The sequence below is a fragment of the Nyctibius grandis genome, chromosome 32, assembly GCF_013368605.1.
Source record: "Nyctibius grandis isolate bNycGra1 chromosome 32, bNycGra1.pri, whole genome shotgun sequence".
NCBI lineage: Eukaryota > Metazoa > Chordata > Aves > Nyctibiiformes > Nyctibiidae > Nyctibius > Nyctibius grandis.
In genome coordinates this window covers 4,681,063-4,698,692 of record NC_090689.1, presented here as the reverse complement: position 1 = coordinate 4,698,692, position 17,630 = coordinate 4,681,063, and the positions used below count along the sequence as shown (strand labels likewise).

The 17,630-nt window shown below is 43.1% G+C and overlaps 1 protein-coding gene across 1 annotated transcript in view; it reads right to left on the bottom strand.

Annotated features, from left to right (window-relative positions):
* The window catches only part of RYK (receptor like tyrosine kinase), a 67,346-nt gene that overhangs the window by 30,391 nt on the left and 19,325 nt on the right, over nucleotides 1-17,630 (bottom strand). Inside the window, exons 3-9 of the mRNA XM_068421065.1 lie at nucleotides 16,363-16,462; nucleotides 15,279-15,413; nucleotides 12,998-13,054; nucleotides 11,802-11,946; nucleotides 7,142-7,242; nucleotides 4,565-4,699; nucleotides 1,332-1,418 (exon numbers count right to left, since the gene is read on the bottom strand). Coding sequence (XP_068277166.1) covers nucleotides 1,332-1,418; nucleotides 4,565-4,699; nucleotides 7,142-7,242; nucleotides 11,802-11,946; nucleotides 12,998-13,054; nucleotides 15,279-15,413; nucleotides 16,363-16,462 — 760 coding nt within the window. The remainder of the gene's footprint in view (nucleotides 1-1,331; nucleotides 1,419-4,564; nucleotides 4,700-7,141; nucleotides 7,243-11,801; nucleotides 11,947-12,997; nucleotides 13,055-15,278; nucleotides 15,414-16,362; nucleotides 16,463-17,630) is intronic.

Here is a 17,630-nt window from a genome sequence, read left to right as displayed (position 1 = left end):
CTCTCTTATGAGGAGAGGCTGGGAGAGCTGGGTCTGTTCAGCTTGGAGAAGAGAAGACTGGGGGGGGGATCTTATCAACACTTACAGATACCTTAGGGGTGGGTGTCAAGAGGAGGGGGACATACTCTTCTCAGTGGTGCCCAGTGACAGGACAAGGGGCAATGGACACAAGCTGAAACATGGAAGTTCCATCTGAATATGAGGAGGAACTTCTTTGCTGTGAGGATGCCAGAGCCCTGGCACAGGCTGCCCAGGGAGGGGGGGAGTCTCCTTCTCTGGAGATATTCAAACCTGACTGGACGTGACCCTGTGCAACGTGCTGTAGGTGAACCTGCTTTGGCAGGGGTGGGACTGGATGATCTCCAGAGGTCCCTTCCAACCCTTAACCATTCTGTGATTCTGTTAAGGCTATGACTACATCAGCGGACACAATTCTAGCTACCGCCATCATGCTAAATAGTAGCTACCAACATCTTCCAAAGGGGCAGCGTATCTCCTTTTCAGAAGTCCTCTCTGGACTCAACAGGGAGGAAAAATGAACGTGTACCACCTCAGAGGCGCTCCTGAATAAATAAAAGAAGTATCTAGTGACTTCGAGACACTCTGATTGTGTGAGAAACATACCAAGAATAATAGAAGGTTGCTTTAAGCAATATATTTTTCTTAAAAATGGCACAGAATAAATGGGTAGATTCAACACCAACAAAATTTAGCAGCTTCACCAATTCCCACCTTCCTCTTTAAAATTAGTATCTTTAAAAGCAACTAGTCAGGCAAAACCAATTTAAACCAAGTTGAAATTCTCACAGAAGCCTTTTTTTTTTTTTTTAAAGAAAGCATTAAAGAAGTTATAAAGTGAAAAACCCAATAGAAATGACAAAAATCACTGGTGAAGCAACTACTGCACAGGGAATTCAGCAGAACTGTTGTGAGCTACTAGAGAACTCCTACAATGATGAGTGTAGAGGAAGGGATATATGTAGGATATATGTATATATTTCAGAAATTTGCAGGGGGAAAGGCTGTGAGTGGAAAAGAACAATGACATGCTAGGGGAAAAAAACAAATATATTTTTTAATTAGAAGTATAATAAGCCAAAGTATTCAAGACACAGTAACTGAAGGCACTAGTGGAGAACACATGCATTTTTCTTCCATATAAGATTTCTCTCCTCTCTGGCTGAAGGCAGCATCCAAATTGCTTTTGCTTTTTAAGCAGTAGCCATTTGCATATTTTGGGGAGGAGGGGGTGGTTTTTAAAGACAGATTTCATACACCACAATCCAAACAACTGGACACAAAAAAAACCCCACTCCTTTATGTAAACATACCTTTAACAGTCTTGACAAAAACTTGTTTCTCTTTACTGGGGTCTTTTTCTTCTATTAGGATCCCGTGGAAAATACGCCCAAACGTGCCTACGAAGAGAACATACAATTAGTAAGTATTATGTGGTTAAAATCCACTGATAACATTAACAGAATTTAATATCTATTAAGAAAACACTACCTTAAAATGTACCAGCCACGGCAGAAAGTTAAGAACAACGGCAGTTAAAGCTGCAGCCCTGAATGCCCTGTTAAGTCAACAATATATAACCCAAGCACCTCTCCAGCATGAGGTGGATTCAGAACTGTAAGCAGTAACTGCTGAAAGTTTTAGATAACTAAAACTTAGGGGGACAAGCGTGAGAGCGAACTAATGACAGAGTCCAGTTAAATTAATTATCAATAGTAACGATGGGTTTATTTGTGGCAGTTCAGTCTGTCAACTGTCGGCACTACAAACTCCAGCTCCGTCCTTTTCTCATCCAGCAGGTCTGGAATTCTCCAGTCAAAACATTTCTCACAAAAATGAAATTTTTTTGAAATGCTCACAGGGAAATACTGGTTTCAGCCAACCAGTACACATGGAACAGTGTGAAAAAAACAGTATCATGTTATTCAAATGCTTCACCTCAGCTGGAAGGTGTTGGGTTTGTTTGGGGTTTTTTTTTCAGTCTCTCCAGTATTTTTCCATTTACATTTTATTGCATTGTAGGAAGAGGAGCTACACTGAACAGCTGGAGTAAGAGCAGTTGCAGCAAGGTAACACACACAGAATTAACTTTTTATACAACTCAGGTTGGCAACATTTTTCTACCACACTATTACTGTGGCACCAGGGTGCACATCATCTTCGTGCAGTCTGCTCCTCTGTTGCATCCCTTCCCCATTGATGTGTCCTGTCTGCTTAGGTTGGAAGATCTTTGCTAAGGATTGCCTTAGCCTGGTTGGACATCTTCTGCCACGAATCGTGGGTTTCATTTGGTTTCTAAACACTTACAAGGACAGTGCAACACTATCATCTACCCTGGGGCTGCAAGTAAACCCTGCAAGACAGGGACCCTCAAATTATAATCTCATTAAAGGAGTAATTTAACTAGAGACTACAGGCAACCATAAATATACAGCATGAGTTATTTAACTGTAAACTAAACCCCTCCTATCTTGGTTCTTGAAGACATCGTACGAGTGCCTTAAATACATATTTTTAATACACAGATATATGTAAAAGTCAAAGGGAAGACAGCATCTTGTACTGAAACATGTTATGGTATCAAATTATCCATTTTTAAAAGATGGAAATAAAGAGAATGGGGAAGTGTGTAAAAGCTGTTATGAATAGAAAATAATTTTCACGCAATCCAATACCTAGATAAAGTGAGGCTTTAACACTGCATGCCTGCATGGCCTACACTTTGGGGGTTTGTTGGTTTGGGTTCTTTTTTTAACGGTACCCTGAAAGCCTGGTATCTTAGCAGGAACTGTGTGTCACCGGTGTGCTATAACGTTTAGAGACAGACTGTGAACATGCTGCTTCTGCCTCGCCCTCCGCTGGGCTTTTTGCAGATTATGCTGTTTCTATCCCAGACTGGATGTCTAAGGCATTTCTCTGCTTCACCAGAAAATGGTAAAGGGCCGCTTACTGTTAACATCTACTCCACTTGCTAAAGCATAACTATTCCATTTGAAACTCTTTTTTCCTAAGACACCTCCGTTTTTGTCTTACATCTAGCACAGTATGAGCCTGATGCAGGTTCAGAATCAGGTGCTGCATGAGCCCAGCAATACGAAAGGCCCCTACAGATCCCTCTTCCTTTGCACACTCTCAAACCCTGGTGCTTTGCATTTTCCAACTGGTTACACCACGGCAGAACCATAATCTCCTAAATTATTACAGCAGGTTGAGTTATGGAAGCTACTTGAAGTTTATAATGAATCTCTGGCCAAGATCTGTAAAATATGTTGAAGTTCCATTGGCAGCACTTAGGAACTCTTGAAAATTTTATGCAAACATTCCTATTATTCACTTCTTCACCTCTGAAGCTCTTTTGTTCTTAGTTGCCAGGGGCTCAGCTCTGCTGCGATCCTGAACTAAAATCGATGATTGTTCATCAGGATCTTTGAGTCCTTTGACTAACTTTTGAAGGTTCTGACAGACTCAAAACACCAGCTGGAGGCCAAGAAACAAGATCCCAGGATTAGCTGGGTCCACGCTGCATTCAACAGCAGCCCCCAGAACAGGGCAGCTCTGTCACTCGCTGCTGAACATCTGAAGCTGAGCCGTAGCACCGAGTCACTTCTCGTCGTCGGATGACTCCCAACATCACAGCCACGGGCCAGAGACAGCACAAAGGGACACAAAGCACATCCCACATGCAGAGGAAGCGTTTCGCAGAACCGACACTGGAGCTGAGCACAAAGCTACCTCCTGAGAGATTCAGAGGCGTTCATTAAACGGGGAGTGTTAGCATCCTCCCATTGTTCTTCGGACAGTAACGCAAAGTTTTTAGCACTTCTGCCTCCAAAGGAGGAGTGTCTCAGATCTCTAGGCTTTGGAAAGTTTGATTTCTCGTGAGGCTCAGGGAACGCAGACTTGAAGTTGTAGCAGTAAAGATGAACGACAAAACCCCCTGAATATTTAAGTCTATTTCCCAAATTCAACACCAACAAGAAGCAACTAACTTTGTGCATGAACACTCCCAAAGTAAACATTAACCAAAAGAATCAGGTAATCTCTGAATTTTCCATATCAGAGCTGTAAATGTTGCATCCACTGATTAGATTCCCAAATCAGAAGCCACTAAATTGAGATGATGGGTTTAGACGACTGAGGGGTTTGTGGGCTTTAGGGGTTTTTGTTTTGATTTTTTTTAATTGTTAAGAGCAGCTCTCCTGCAGTAACTTACAAAAGTGAGTTAATTTGCCAATTACTGACTACCTCATTCCTTCGCCATCTAACCCTTACCTTCATTTAAAGGACCAGATTATTAAGACAGACAAGCTGTATGATTTACTGAACACGATTAGTCGCTCCTCCGTTCTAACAAATTCTGAACCTGCTTTCCCCACCTCCCCACACCCCAAATGCAAACATCATTCATCACTCTTCTCCCCCACCAAAGTTACGAAGATCAGAAACGTCATGCATGATTAATTTCAGAAAAATCTAGCTATTAAAAAAAAAAATAGAGAGAGAAAGACCATGTTGTAGCCAACAAGTGTGCGAATCCTGTAAATACCTTCTTGGAGCACATCTTTCAGAGTTATCCTCTCCCTGGAGATGGCGATGTCCTTCACTTTAGCTTTGGCTTCCATGAGAGTGACACTTTTAAGATCATTCTTCTCTATCCGTAACGTAGGATAACCTGAGGAGCCAGCAGAGCCAAACAAACCAATATAAATACCCTTCCAACGAGAACACAAGCACATTGCTTCACCTCAGCACCACCTACAGGTACAAAGCCATGCAAACAGCATGTACTGAAACAGATTACGTATTAACCTTAAAAAGATTGTAGTATTAAACAACAAACACAAGAGAAGTCATGTGAATATAATAATTCACAGGAAAAAAAAAATCACACAGGAATTCTATATGATGTCATGCAATCATTAACACCAAGTAAATAAAACTCCTTACGTACTGAAGCTGATTAACATGACACTGCACTTCCCTGACAACAAGGAAATAAAGATCACGAAGACTTGTTGGAGTGAAGAAGATGCCTTACCCCAGCAGGACATAACCAAAACTACCAGTGCCCTCTTCTGGCACTTGTAGACATCTAGGTACACTAATATAGTCAGAAAGACTGGAATATTTTTGTGTAAGTTTATGAATCACTAGAGAAAAATCCTGAGAATTACTTTGATGATTTTTTTTCTCAATTTAAACACTACTCAAACCAAGGTTAGTAAGATTGTGGAAGGACTAAGAACCATCTTCCTGTTTAGTTTGTGCATTCAACATTTTTTTCTTCTTATATTCATTTTCACTGTTCCCTGTGCTACTGGGGGTGTCCCAAAACAGGTAAGAGATTCTGAAACACCACGGACTGAACACAGGGAACAGCTGCCATTTAGGCACAGTGGTTACGCTGCTTGTCACGGTGGGGAGGGTTTAATCACCACTATGGACCTGGTTTGTAGGCCACCCTCATGCCAAGTCCTCCTCCTTTTTTGCCAGAAGCTCAGTAATGAGTTTCCAGGGGTCACATTCAAATTAACCAAGGGTTGTCACTTAGAGGTCCAACCTAAAAACCTGAGGTTGATAGGACATTAGCAGCAGAATGAGATCTGAGATAAGAGATGGGAAAGAACAAGGCTGGGGAGGGACTTTGGGTGGCAAGAGGGAAAACCAGCTCAAGAATTAGTTGCCATGCTAAAGTCTCTTCCAAACTCTGTGAAAAGGAATTATTTTTATATTTTTATATACCTTTTTTAACTTTTATTTTTAAATTAATGCTTCTACTAAATAAATTTTAAAGGCAGCTTTTTGCAAGGGAAAGATGAACTCACACAACAAAAAAAAAGACCTTTTGTTTTTAAGGAGCTATAGTACAATTTAGAAGAAAAACAAAACTTTCTCAAAGTTGCAGTTCAATCTTAGGTAAACACCTGCTTCCACGGGTGGGGAGGAAACAAGAAAACACAGTAGGGCTGAACAGTAATCATGACATTTGTGCAGGGCTCCTTCATGAACTGGGATGCTCAGTGTCACTACTAAGTGCAATCAGGAGAGTATGGGAGAGACTTTTGGGTCTTATTGCTTGCTTTAAAAAAAAATCAAGTCATTAATTATTTTTACCTAGCTCTGAATAATGGATCTACATTGACATTTCTGCTCATTAGATTGCTGAACAAAGTCTCTTCAGGCAATTAATACAAAAGTATTGAGCATTATGGAAGAGAAAGTCACTGGTGGCAGTAGATAAACCAGGAGCCATTTAATTTACACTTGCTGAAGAGGTCAGCAGTGCCAGGGTACTATTTCAGCTTGGCAGTTCCCACTCTATTGGGAGAAAAACAGAGAGACAGTTTGCTCCTCTGGCCGGGCTCCCCCATTCTTCTCGCTTTGTAACATAAGCCCTCACCTCACTTTAGGTCTTTTAAAGCAGGCTCTCCAGCAGAGCCTAAGAAAATTGAGTTTGGCTAAGTCCTGCCTGCTTCCAACACTCCCTCATGTAGACCCGTACCCTCCAAGCACCAATCCTGGGGCTCATACAGCTAGAGGCCAAGCCCATTCAGAGACCCAAGTCACCCAAAAACCCATCACTCTACAGAAGTGGTCAGTTTTTGGCTGGCTCAGCTCCCTGAATCATCTTGCAGCCTAAGTGCCAGCAGAAGGGAAAGGCTCACGGTCAGTCCAACGAGACTGAACTGCCAAGGAACTACACACCAAGTGTGTCCCTACACTGTCCAGCTTCCCTACAGCCTGAACAGTCCCTTCCCTGGAGTGATGCTATATGGGATATCTCTCCACTAGAGAGGACAGACAATAATTGGAGGTGTAAACAACCTGCAGATAACAAATACCTTCAGTGATTACAGAATTAACACAAAACACAGCTTGTATCAGTATGTCACAGAGTATATAAAACACTGACAGTGCTCTTTTTAGCTATTTAATATTCTTCCAAGCAAAGCTGTGAACGAAAAGAAATCACGAATGTATCACCCTTGTAAAGCTTTTTCCCACTATTCATTTCTTTTTCAGGCTGCAGCAACAAGATGACAAGACTGATCCCTACCACCAAACACTCCAGCTGTGTCCAAGAGGGTCTGTTGCAAGGGTCTGTAATTAGATTAACACTTACTGGTTACTGGCGTGGCGTTGTTCGGCGTGTCAGCTCGCAAGTACTGTGTCGTCTGTGTGGAAGGTTGGGATAGACCTTGGGAGCTACTGCTGTCACTAATGCTGTTTGAAAACAAAAATGGGCATGAACATGACTGGTTGTCACTGGAATAAATTCAAAATTAATGTATCAAAGTGAAAAGCATAAGATTTTCCAGGCTGGACTTTGAAAGAATGGCATTTTTGAAGTCTCTCACGCCTTAAAATGTATTTGAGGTAACTTAAAAATCTTGGCACTTTGAGCGTGAACAACTTCTTCCTATTTGTTTTGCAGAATTTGCTCTCCTTCCCAGTACTTTTTCCCCACTTTTAAAAAATCAAGGTGACAAAATATTTATTCCAAGAACCACCCTGTCATACCAGAAACAACACAACTATTCTGTTCCAGAGAAGACTTTTATGCATTTGTTTTGTGGTCCGAACATCCCACTGAGAATCACCGACGACTACGGAAGCTTGAAAGCAGTAGCCTGAGCCAAACGAAGAGGCACCCATAACACCCTGCAAAGCTTAACGAGCTTTTGTAGCCAGACTGATCTCCTCTCGCTTGCTCTGGCCACGCCAGCTGCTAGCTCTGTCTGCTGCCTTTCAGTTCCTGTGCTCGAGCAAATATTGAAAAGATATCCCCTAGTTCACCATTGCAAACGGTCCCTGTCTCAGCTCTTCTACAGACCAAACTGCCCTCGCCTACTTGGTCATTCCTCTCTCTAAGGATACTTGTTGCTCCTTCCAGAGCCACCTACAATGTGCTTTTGAGATATTTTTACTAAATACAGAATCAACCAGGTTGGAAGAGCCCTCTGGGATCATCGAGTCCAACCATTGCCCTCACACCACCATGGCAACTAGACCAGGGCACTAAGTGCCATGGCCAGGCTTTTCTTAAACCCCTCCAGAGATGGTGACTCCACCACCTCCCTGGGCAGCCCCTTCCAATGGCTAATGACCCTTGCTGAGAAGAAATGCTTCCTAATGTCCAACCTGAACCTCCCCTGGCCAAGCTTGAGGCTGTGTCCTCTTGTCCTGTCCCTAGTTGCCTGGGAGAAGAGGCCGACTCCCACTGCGCTACACCCTCCCTTCAGGTAGTTGTAGACTGCACTAAGGTCACCTCTGAGCCTCCTCTTCTCCAGGCTAAACACCCCCAGCTCCCTCAGCCGTTCCTCGGAGGTCAGACCCTCCAGCCCCTTCACCAGCTTGGTCGCCCTCCTCTGGACTCTGCACGTCGCATTCAAGACACAGGCAAACCACAGCTTAAACGACAGCAGGATGTTTTCGGTCTTATCCTCACAGACAAAATCCTACAAAAAGAGTTGTTGTAGCTGTAATGGCCTAAGAACAGGTGATGACACTTGCAGGCAAAGGCAGTACCTGATACTAGCTCAGAATGCAGGGCCAGAAAAAGCTTTTTTGATCCCCCTCCCAAACACACACAAACATCCCCCCCTTTTTTTGAAACTTAAAAGCTTCTCCACTTCTGCTGACTGCACCGAGAGAACAAAGAGGTTGTTTTGGAGTATAACCCTCTGCCTTGCCAAATAATCAACAGCCCATTTGCCTCTTGGGCTGCCATGGAGCACTGACCAAGCAGTGCTAACCATCCTCGTAGGATTTTTAGACATGCTTAGTGATGACCTCAAGGACCACTGTTAGTTTTGAAGCAAGACTTCCTTTAAAAAAAAAAAGAAAGCCAAGTCAACTCTTCCTCATTATACCATCATCACAGATGCACCTACTGGATTTTTTCTTTAGAACAGAATCTACTAATTCTCACAACACAAACACCAGACTTACTGCTTTACAGCTGGCCTCAACCTCTCTCTGGAAACATTTTAAAGTTATTCTCACACTCGCTGTCTTCCAGGTGTAGGGTTCCAGCACAGCTCTTACCACAAGGTTAAAAGCCACCGTTGGAGGTCTAGCTACTCCACTTTAACTTCCTTTCGAGTTTTTGGATTAATATTCTCTGGTGCTGGCAACTTATTACTGCTTATTTTAACTGTTTGCACTATTGCATCTACAAGCTGCCTCAATATGATCCACTCTCCAGCGAGTTCTCCACGAAGAAGTGTCCTGGCACCGTCACTGCATTAAGCACTGATGCAGAACTTGCATTTCATTTTCCTGCTATGGCTTTATCTTCCCTGGAAACTCCTTTTGTAACTTGATCACCCACCAGCCCTACAGATTTCTTTGGCTGCCTTCCCGCTGCAGGCCAATTTGAAAGAGGAATTATTCTTTTTCTGCCTGTTGCAAGCTTGAAAAACAACTTTCTTGCTTGGATTCATTCTGGTTTTTAGGTTTAACTTGTTCATGTTTATGAGCTTTCTCAGTTTTCTCACTTGCACACTACGTCAGCTTTTTGAACGATGCCTTCTTGCTTTTAATAACCCCCATTATCCCCCTGTTAAGCCATGCCAACTTTCTTTGGCACTTTTTCAAGTGCCTTTGATAGGAGGTATGCAAGCATTTGCTCTGGACTTGCAATACAATGTTCTTAAATAGTCCATGTGCAGCCTGTAAACTCGGCTGCCTGGTTTTAGTTTCTGTTTAACAGCCTTCCTCATTTTTATTTAGTTCTGGTTTTTGACATTAAGAGCAGCAGCAGTGGGTCTTTCAGCCTCTGTTGCTCCTGGGAGGTCAGGACAACGTTATCTTCGATTCACAACACCTTTACAGCCATGTTTTGAGCTTGTTTTTCAAAACCAAATCAAAAGTTGTTTCTTCTCTTATGAGTTCCTTGAGTAGTTGCTACACCAAGCAGTCACTGATCACATGTAACACCAGTGAGTAACGTTGAGGCTATATTATAACACTGAACCAGTTTCTCAACCACCTCGCAGTCTCTTAGCTGGTTCCTGTGCACGCTGCCTGTTCCAAAACCAAAACTCTGCAGATCCCAATTTTCAGGCACGTTTTGCCTCTGTTACACCTTTGCTACCACACTAGTTGGCCACAGCTCTTACCCAGAAGCCCATCCAAGGTTTGTCAGGTCAGGAGCCTTTGGGCTCAAAAAGCCAAGTCATCACATGGCTCTCTGAAGAGCTAAATCCCACTATCTGCTCACAGAAATCATCAGAAGGCCACATACCCACTTAGAGCAAATTCTTTACAGAATCACAGAATCAACCAGGTTGGAAGAGCCCTCTGGGATCATCGAGTCCAACCATTGCCCTCACACCACCATGGCAACTAGACCAGGGCACTAAGTGCCATGGCCAGTCTTTTCTTAAACCCCTCCAGAGATGGTGACTCCACCACCTCCCTGGGCAGCCCCTTCCAATGGCTAATGACCCTTGCTGAGAAGAAATGCTTCCTAATGTCCAACCTGAACCTCCCCTGGCCAAGCTTGAGGCTGTGTCCTCTTGTCCTATCGCTAGTTGTCCGGGAGAAGAGGCCAACTCCCACTTCACTACAACCTCCCTTCAGGTAGTTGTAGACTGCACTAAGGTCTCTTATTGCAGATAAGATCTCTCTTGCAGTTGTAGACTGCAATAAGGTCTTTTAATACCCACAAACCACAGAGTATTAACAGTAGATGAATTTTGAGCTTGTATCTCCACAGAAATCAAGCACAACAGTGGATCAAAAGACATTCAATCACACTGCCAGGCTGAGACGATCTCTCAAAAAATCTTATTGAGTAAAAACCCTCCGCAGATGATTATGCACAAATGAACTGAGGAAAGCTGACAAGTCATTTGGTCAGATGGTCAGGCACTGAGAAACCATTACTGCTTACTACACCGACACCCTCCAAAAACCAAGAGGTCTGGGGACATAGAGGAGTAAATGGCAGGAAGAAAAAGAGAAAGAAACAGATGAATGGATAGAGAGGAAGATGAAAAGATAGAGCTGCCCTGAGAGGCTGCAGGCAGGAACAGAAACCGTTCAAGATATCCTTTCAAGAGGGATGACCACCCACGGGCCCGACCGTTCTCTGAAGGATTCAGTTTCAAACCTGCCTGCTTCTGAACAGTTGCATCTGGTGCAGCATTCACACAGCCCAGCAGAGCCTCAGCCCACCTGCTTTTCCAGCCTCCCTTCCGCCTCGCTGTTTAATCCCTGCTCAGCTGACCGTGCTGCCCTTGGCTTCACGTTACAGGTCCTTTTTGCGTTCATGTGCCAATTTGGTTTCGCTGGATTGAAAATACATTTGAGGGCGAGCCCTTTTTCAGCTTTATGACCAACCAGTTGTAATCCCCAGGCTTTAAGGCCAAAGCGAATACTGGTAAATCAATTGAAACAGAGAAAACTGAAATTCAATCTCCTGTAGAAGTCAACAAAGATCTCCAGTGTGCCAGTATCAAATTTTCCTTCAATCTTGACAATCCCCGTAGTTCTGATTCTGTCCATATTTCCCCACTGTGCGTCCTCCACACAATTATTCTGGCAAAAACCCAACAGCCACAACCCTCCCACCCCATAAACAGCAGAGCACCTGCAACTGCTGCCTCTCTGTAGTACAGCACTTACCACAACGCTGCACAGGTAGTAACTGTTACAGTTTGACATCAAGAGCAGAAATTGCAAGCTACTACAGAGTGCTCATTTTGAGACCAGAACTCCCACAAATCTGAGTAAACGTTGTCCCAAAAACACACTTGAAAAGCTGGAATACATACCTGTCATCCAACTCGATCCTTTTCATGCTGTGGAGATGCAAGACAGCTAATATTATTGCCACCAGGAATATAACAGCACAGCACACGCCCACACTGATATAAAACACACGGGTGGAAGTGGTGGGAGCTGTGTTCACAGGATCGACTGAAATAGAAAGGAGAAAAGTTACTGAACCTTTCTCAAAAAACAAAAAACCCAAACCAAAAACCCATAAACAAACCCCCCACCAAACAACATTTTGTTAGTTCCCAGCTGGCTGACATGGCAGGAGGGCAGTGCTGCTGTCCCCAGGCTCACCCCCAGTGCCCTGTCACCCAGGTCCAGCAGGAGCAGGAGCCAGCCCGCAGAGGCAGACCATGGTAACCCCCAGAGGAGCAGGCACCACAGCTCCTGCTGCAGCAAAGCAGGGCAGGGCCCAGCAAGCCACTCCATGCCTCCATTTATTTACTGGGACAAAAGGAGGGTTCCTACTGAAGGATAAAAGCTAGCCAGGAGTCTCCCAAAACGGTCTTGTTGGTCCTGCTGGTTCTACCTCGCACAGCCCCTGGACTTTCCTCCATGGTTCCCATGCTGCAAACACAGCAGGAGCATGGACAAACCCAGCCCCCGGCTCAGCTGAGCTCCAACGCAGCGAGCGGCATGGACTTGCTAGCGGGGGCTGGAAGAGCAGGACTGGAGCCCCTCTGCTCTGGAGACAGGCTGAGAGAGTTAGGGCTGTTCAGCCTGGAGAAGAGAAGGCTCCAGGGAGACCTTCTAGCACCTTCCAGTACCTGAAGGGGCTACAGGAAAGCGGGAGAGGGGCTTTCTACAAGGGCATGGAGTGACAGGACGAGGGGGACGGTTTTAAACTGAAAGAGGGGAGATTGAGATGAGATATGAGGAAGAAATTCTTTGCTGTGAGGGTGGTGAGACCCTGGCCCAGGTTGCCCAGAGAAGCTGTGGCTGCCCCCTCCCTGGCAGTGTTCAAGGCCAGGTTGGATGGGGCTTGGAGCAACCTGGTCTGGTGGAAGGTGTCCCTGCCTGTGGCAGGGGGTTGTAACTAGATGGTCTTTAAGGTCCCTTCCAACCCAAACCAGGCTGTGATTCTGTGACTCACCTGCACACCAGGACACACACCAACACAGCAAATCAAATGAAAGAACATCACAATTTTTTCATTTTTCACACCCAAAGTTGTGCACTCAGGATTACTTACAGATAGCCTTGCTGCTGTTTCTGTCAGCTGTCGGAGATTTTACTTCTGGTTCAAGCTCTAAACAGATGAGAGAAAACCATTAAGTTTGGTACACATTTATTACTGTAGTCCTTCCCAGGTAGTCAATTGCTTCATTTATAGAAAAATAAATCTGCTTTTCCAAATAGGCGAGCTGATGTAGGGACTAGTTATCTCTAGATTTCCATTTTAAATACCTAAACACTGTATAATAAAAAAAAATCTCAATTCTTTAAGACACATGGGTCAGATATATTTCACCACCGATACGTATGTCTATTGAGGCTGTACTTGAACCCACTAAATCTACCTACCTCAAAAACCCCTCTGGCTTGTCCACCAAATTCCAAAGCAGCAGACAGTGGAAAGAGGAGGTGCAGAGTGTGAGTGCATGCAAAGACACTGAACAACAAAGACCTCACAGGATCAGTTACTAAAGCACAGAAAATAACTTATTGAATGTTCAGTCAATACTACCCTGAATTGTCCCACTTGTGCACCCCCCTTCCTGCTCCCACCTGTGAAGAGCTGCTTCCTCCCCAGCACAGCCCCTTCCAACTCCTTGGTAAGCCAGTTCAGCCTGATAAACTTGTGAAAAAGTAATCCAGGAAGGGGGAGGGAAAGAGAATTTTTCTTCTTTTTTTTTTTTTCTTTTTCTCCTTTTTTAAACTTCAGGAGGAACTATTACAAATGCCTCGAGCAAAACCACTAGCAAGTTCCTGCATACTTTTAACTTATGCACTAAATTAAATCAGAAATCCCCGGATGCTCTATATCAATCAACTCCACACACATCAAAAAAGTCATTGACATTTTTACGAACCCACAGAAACATGATCTTGGTCAGAATCACTTCTGCATAATTTAGGAAGTGGTTCGATCTCACAGACCCAGATAACTGTGTGGTGCCTACAGAAACCTCCTCTGCACATTCAGCAGCTCAATAAGCTATGAATGCATAAGCAGGGCTGACTTCCCCCACTTAGAACATCTGAAAAAGTACCTAGGAAAACATGAAATAAAGGTAAAAACGTCTTTCCTTCGAAACATTAGCAGGAAGACCTCCATTTTCACTAGAAAGAGAGATCCACTTCGAATGAAGAATGATCTTCCCGTAACATCAATGCAAGGAACATGAGTATCACAACACAATGTGCTAAAAAGCCACGCTAGCTCTTTCACCCACCCCTTCCAGAAGTTCGTCCTTAGACATTCATACTCAAGAGAAGTGACAAACTCCCCTTTGAAAAGCCAACTACTGTCCTCAAAGGTTCCACATAAACTGAACAGAGCCAGGAGGAGCATGTCAATGGAGGGTGGCCATCCTCAGACGCTGCCCAAGAACAGGATACCACAGCCATTATGAAGGAGGGTACAGTTCTTGGGATTCTCCAAAACCATTTTCTTCTGATGCCTACGAAAATACATCTAGGAAGCAGCAACAGGAGGCAGTCGCTGCTATCCAAGAACAAATCGTGCTTGCAGATTCCTAAGTCAAAATGCAGAAGAGTTGATTTGGGATTCCTGAAGTCTGCATTATCTACCGAGATTATCTAGCGATAGGACAAGAGGGCACAGCCTCAGGCTTCGCCAGGGGAGGTTCAGGTTGGACATCAGGAAGAATTTATTTACAGAAAGGGTTATTAGACATTGGAAGGGGCTGCCCAGGGAGGTGGTGGAGTCACCATCTCTGGAGGGGTTTAAGAAAAGCCTGGACATGGCACTTAGTGCCCTGGTCTAGTTGCCATGGTGGTGTCAGGGCAGCGGTTGGACTCGATGATCCCTGAGGTCTCTTCCAACCTGGTTGATTCTGTGTGATTCTGTGAGATCATTTTGCACTGTAAGTCTGAAAGACTAACACCTGCTTAGACTTATTGAATAGTCAGTTTTAAGTTTACCTCATTTTATAAACTAAGTAGATTTAGTTGTTAACTCTTAGAACAATTTGAACATTGAGTGCTGCAGCTTTGAGGAAACTAGTTTCTTCCTTCCAAGCACAACAGAGAAAACGCTCTTTGCTATACATGGAAACATGTCAGTCAACGCAGCAGAACGCTTGGGGAATTGGTTCATCCATCAGCTTCTGCTTTTACCAAAAGTCCCCACTCGTCTCTGAAAGGCAAAATTTCACCTGGTTTCTTCCTGTCTTCTCCAACATTCACTCTGGGGGATTGTTACTTACGTCCTGGATCACATACCTTCCTACTCCTTTCTCCTATCATACTTTAACACTAAAAGCTGTTGAATATTTGAAATGTCTTACTTCTGTAGCACATTTTCCTTCGTTTGAAATTTAACACTGTGATGTTTTTTGATGAGTTCATTGTCAAGTTGAGCTGCATTAGTATTGTGACCTCAGAGTCGAGTCTGCCAGTGCAGGAGAGTTCGACACGAAACACTGCAAACAGACAACAAACAGGCATTATAATTAAGCTTGAGCACTTTTCAGACATCGTGGTGAAAGTATTTAAGTGCTAAGAGTCTTTTTAAATGATGTTTATAATGTACATTTTTAAAGACCCTGCTGTTAAGAAACACTATTTTAGCCTTCACGCCTTGTAATTTCAGACAACTATTAAAGCACTAAAGGGCATAGATTTTAAATGAATTTATGTTAGTTATATTAAGTTTACAGATTACTAAAATTGTATCTGTGGATAAATGACCATTTACTCCAAAGCTAATGGATGGCTAAAGTGCTGTCACAAGAGAAACCTCTGCTATGACAGAAAACCAGAAAATTGAGTTTTCCTCATTGCTTTTTCAAATGCTATGAAGGTTGGCTTTTTTCACAACTGTTAAGTTTAAATATTTTGGTCTCTGCAAATCTGACTGGAATTAAAGCTTAAACTAATATGACATTATTTACTTTCTAGCTTATATACCAGTATTATTTATGCCAACAGAGTAGACACAACAAGCCTAACTCCCTAGTGTCTGCTTTTACAAAAAGAGGTACAAAAGCAAAATATCAATATGTATTTTATTGCCCCTTGAGTATCTAAGAGCACAGGACAGTGAGGAACCATAGTTGAATGAGCAAGGAATGATGATCATTTGCACATTTCCTGAAACAAATATAATTGCTTCTAGTAGAAATCCTATGGAGGAGCTAATACGTATTCAAAATAGTTTCCTCTCAGACTAATAGTCCCAATCTATAATTCCCTTTGAGCAATGTCATAACTGTTGCAGAAGACCACTAAAAATATTATGTTTAATACAGAAAAATTACACTCTTACACAAGACTATGCACACATTTTGGAAAAAAACAAAGTACCACCAGAAAGCATCAGTAACATCAGCACTGGCTGTACGTGTTTGGGGGGGTGAGGAGTTTGTTTACCTGAAAGGGTGCGAGGAACTTCTCCTTGTAGAGAAATGTTGGTCTGGGGCATAGCCATAGCCACAGGATTATCCACCTGAAATCCCAGTTTATACTCAACCTGTAACAATAGTTGGGAGATGGAAGACATATTAAGAAACCTCTACAGCAGTAAAGAGAAATGTTAATTATCAAAAGGTAACTTTTCTTGAAATTAAAACACCATCGCTTATTTTCAGAGAATACTGGTGATTTTAGGGGCCCAAATGCAAGGTTTCTTATATGAAGCCTAAATATCAGACTTTTGTGACAGTTCAAATTAAGAAAGTCAAAATAGAAGCCACTCTTGAAACCGTTCTTGGAAATTTGGGCCAGAATTTAAAGTGCTATATTAAAAAAAAACAAAAAAACCACCACAAACCTCACTTGCTGATACTTTCAAACTTACTTGTTCAAAAGCCAATCTGTTAAAAGCATCAGAATGCAAAAAATTCCCCCTCCTCTAGTCAGTTTTATAAACCACACAGCCAAAATCACTTAGAAACAGTTTATCCAACTTAGTCAAGATTTTGTTTCTACTTAAGAAGCTGATTCTGCAAATATTCATTCAAAAAAGTACAGGACCTATCGTAACTAAGTCATAAGTTCTTGTCAGACATTCATCCTGTCCCTCCACGCTCAGCCGAATGAATGACTTTATCTGCCCTATTATTTTCTTATTATTCCTCTCTCTAAAATATAATAGGATGCATTTATGTTATCAATTTATTTTTCAGGCAAGATGCCAAGGGCTGAAACATAACCCAGTTTCTGAGCTCCCATAAAACTGCGCTACACCCACCCTATAAAGTCAGCGCAGAAGATGTCGAGTGGTGCGATCACAGGACTGGAAGCAGGGCTACATGAGCTCAAAAATTCCTATTTAACATTCACAGACAGGCCCAAGAAAACTCCGGACAGGGACAACAATGTGGGTAGCTCATAGGTGATGTTGTAACAAGGAAATTCAAATCCAAGGTCCTAGTCAAATGGCAAGTGGCTGAACTGGCTGTGAAGGTGGAATAAGGTATCAAGTAGAAGGGCTGGCTTGCACTGTACCCCATACCGTGGCAGGGCAAGATTCACATCTCATAAGTTACACCTCAAAGGTAAGAACGCTGGCAGAAGGAATCTTCAGAAATTGTACTGGTGGGGTTGTTAAATGTTACTGTTCCTACTACAGTCTTTCCTACTTAAGGACAGAAGAATAATCATCGCTCAAGTTTAAAAAAAAAAAGAAGAATGAACAT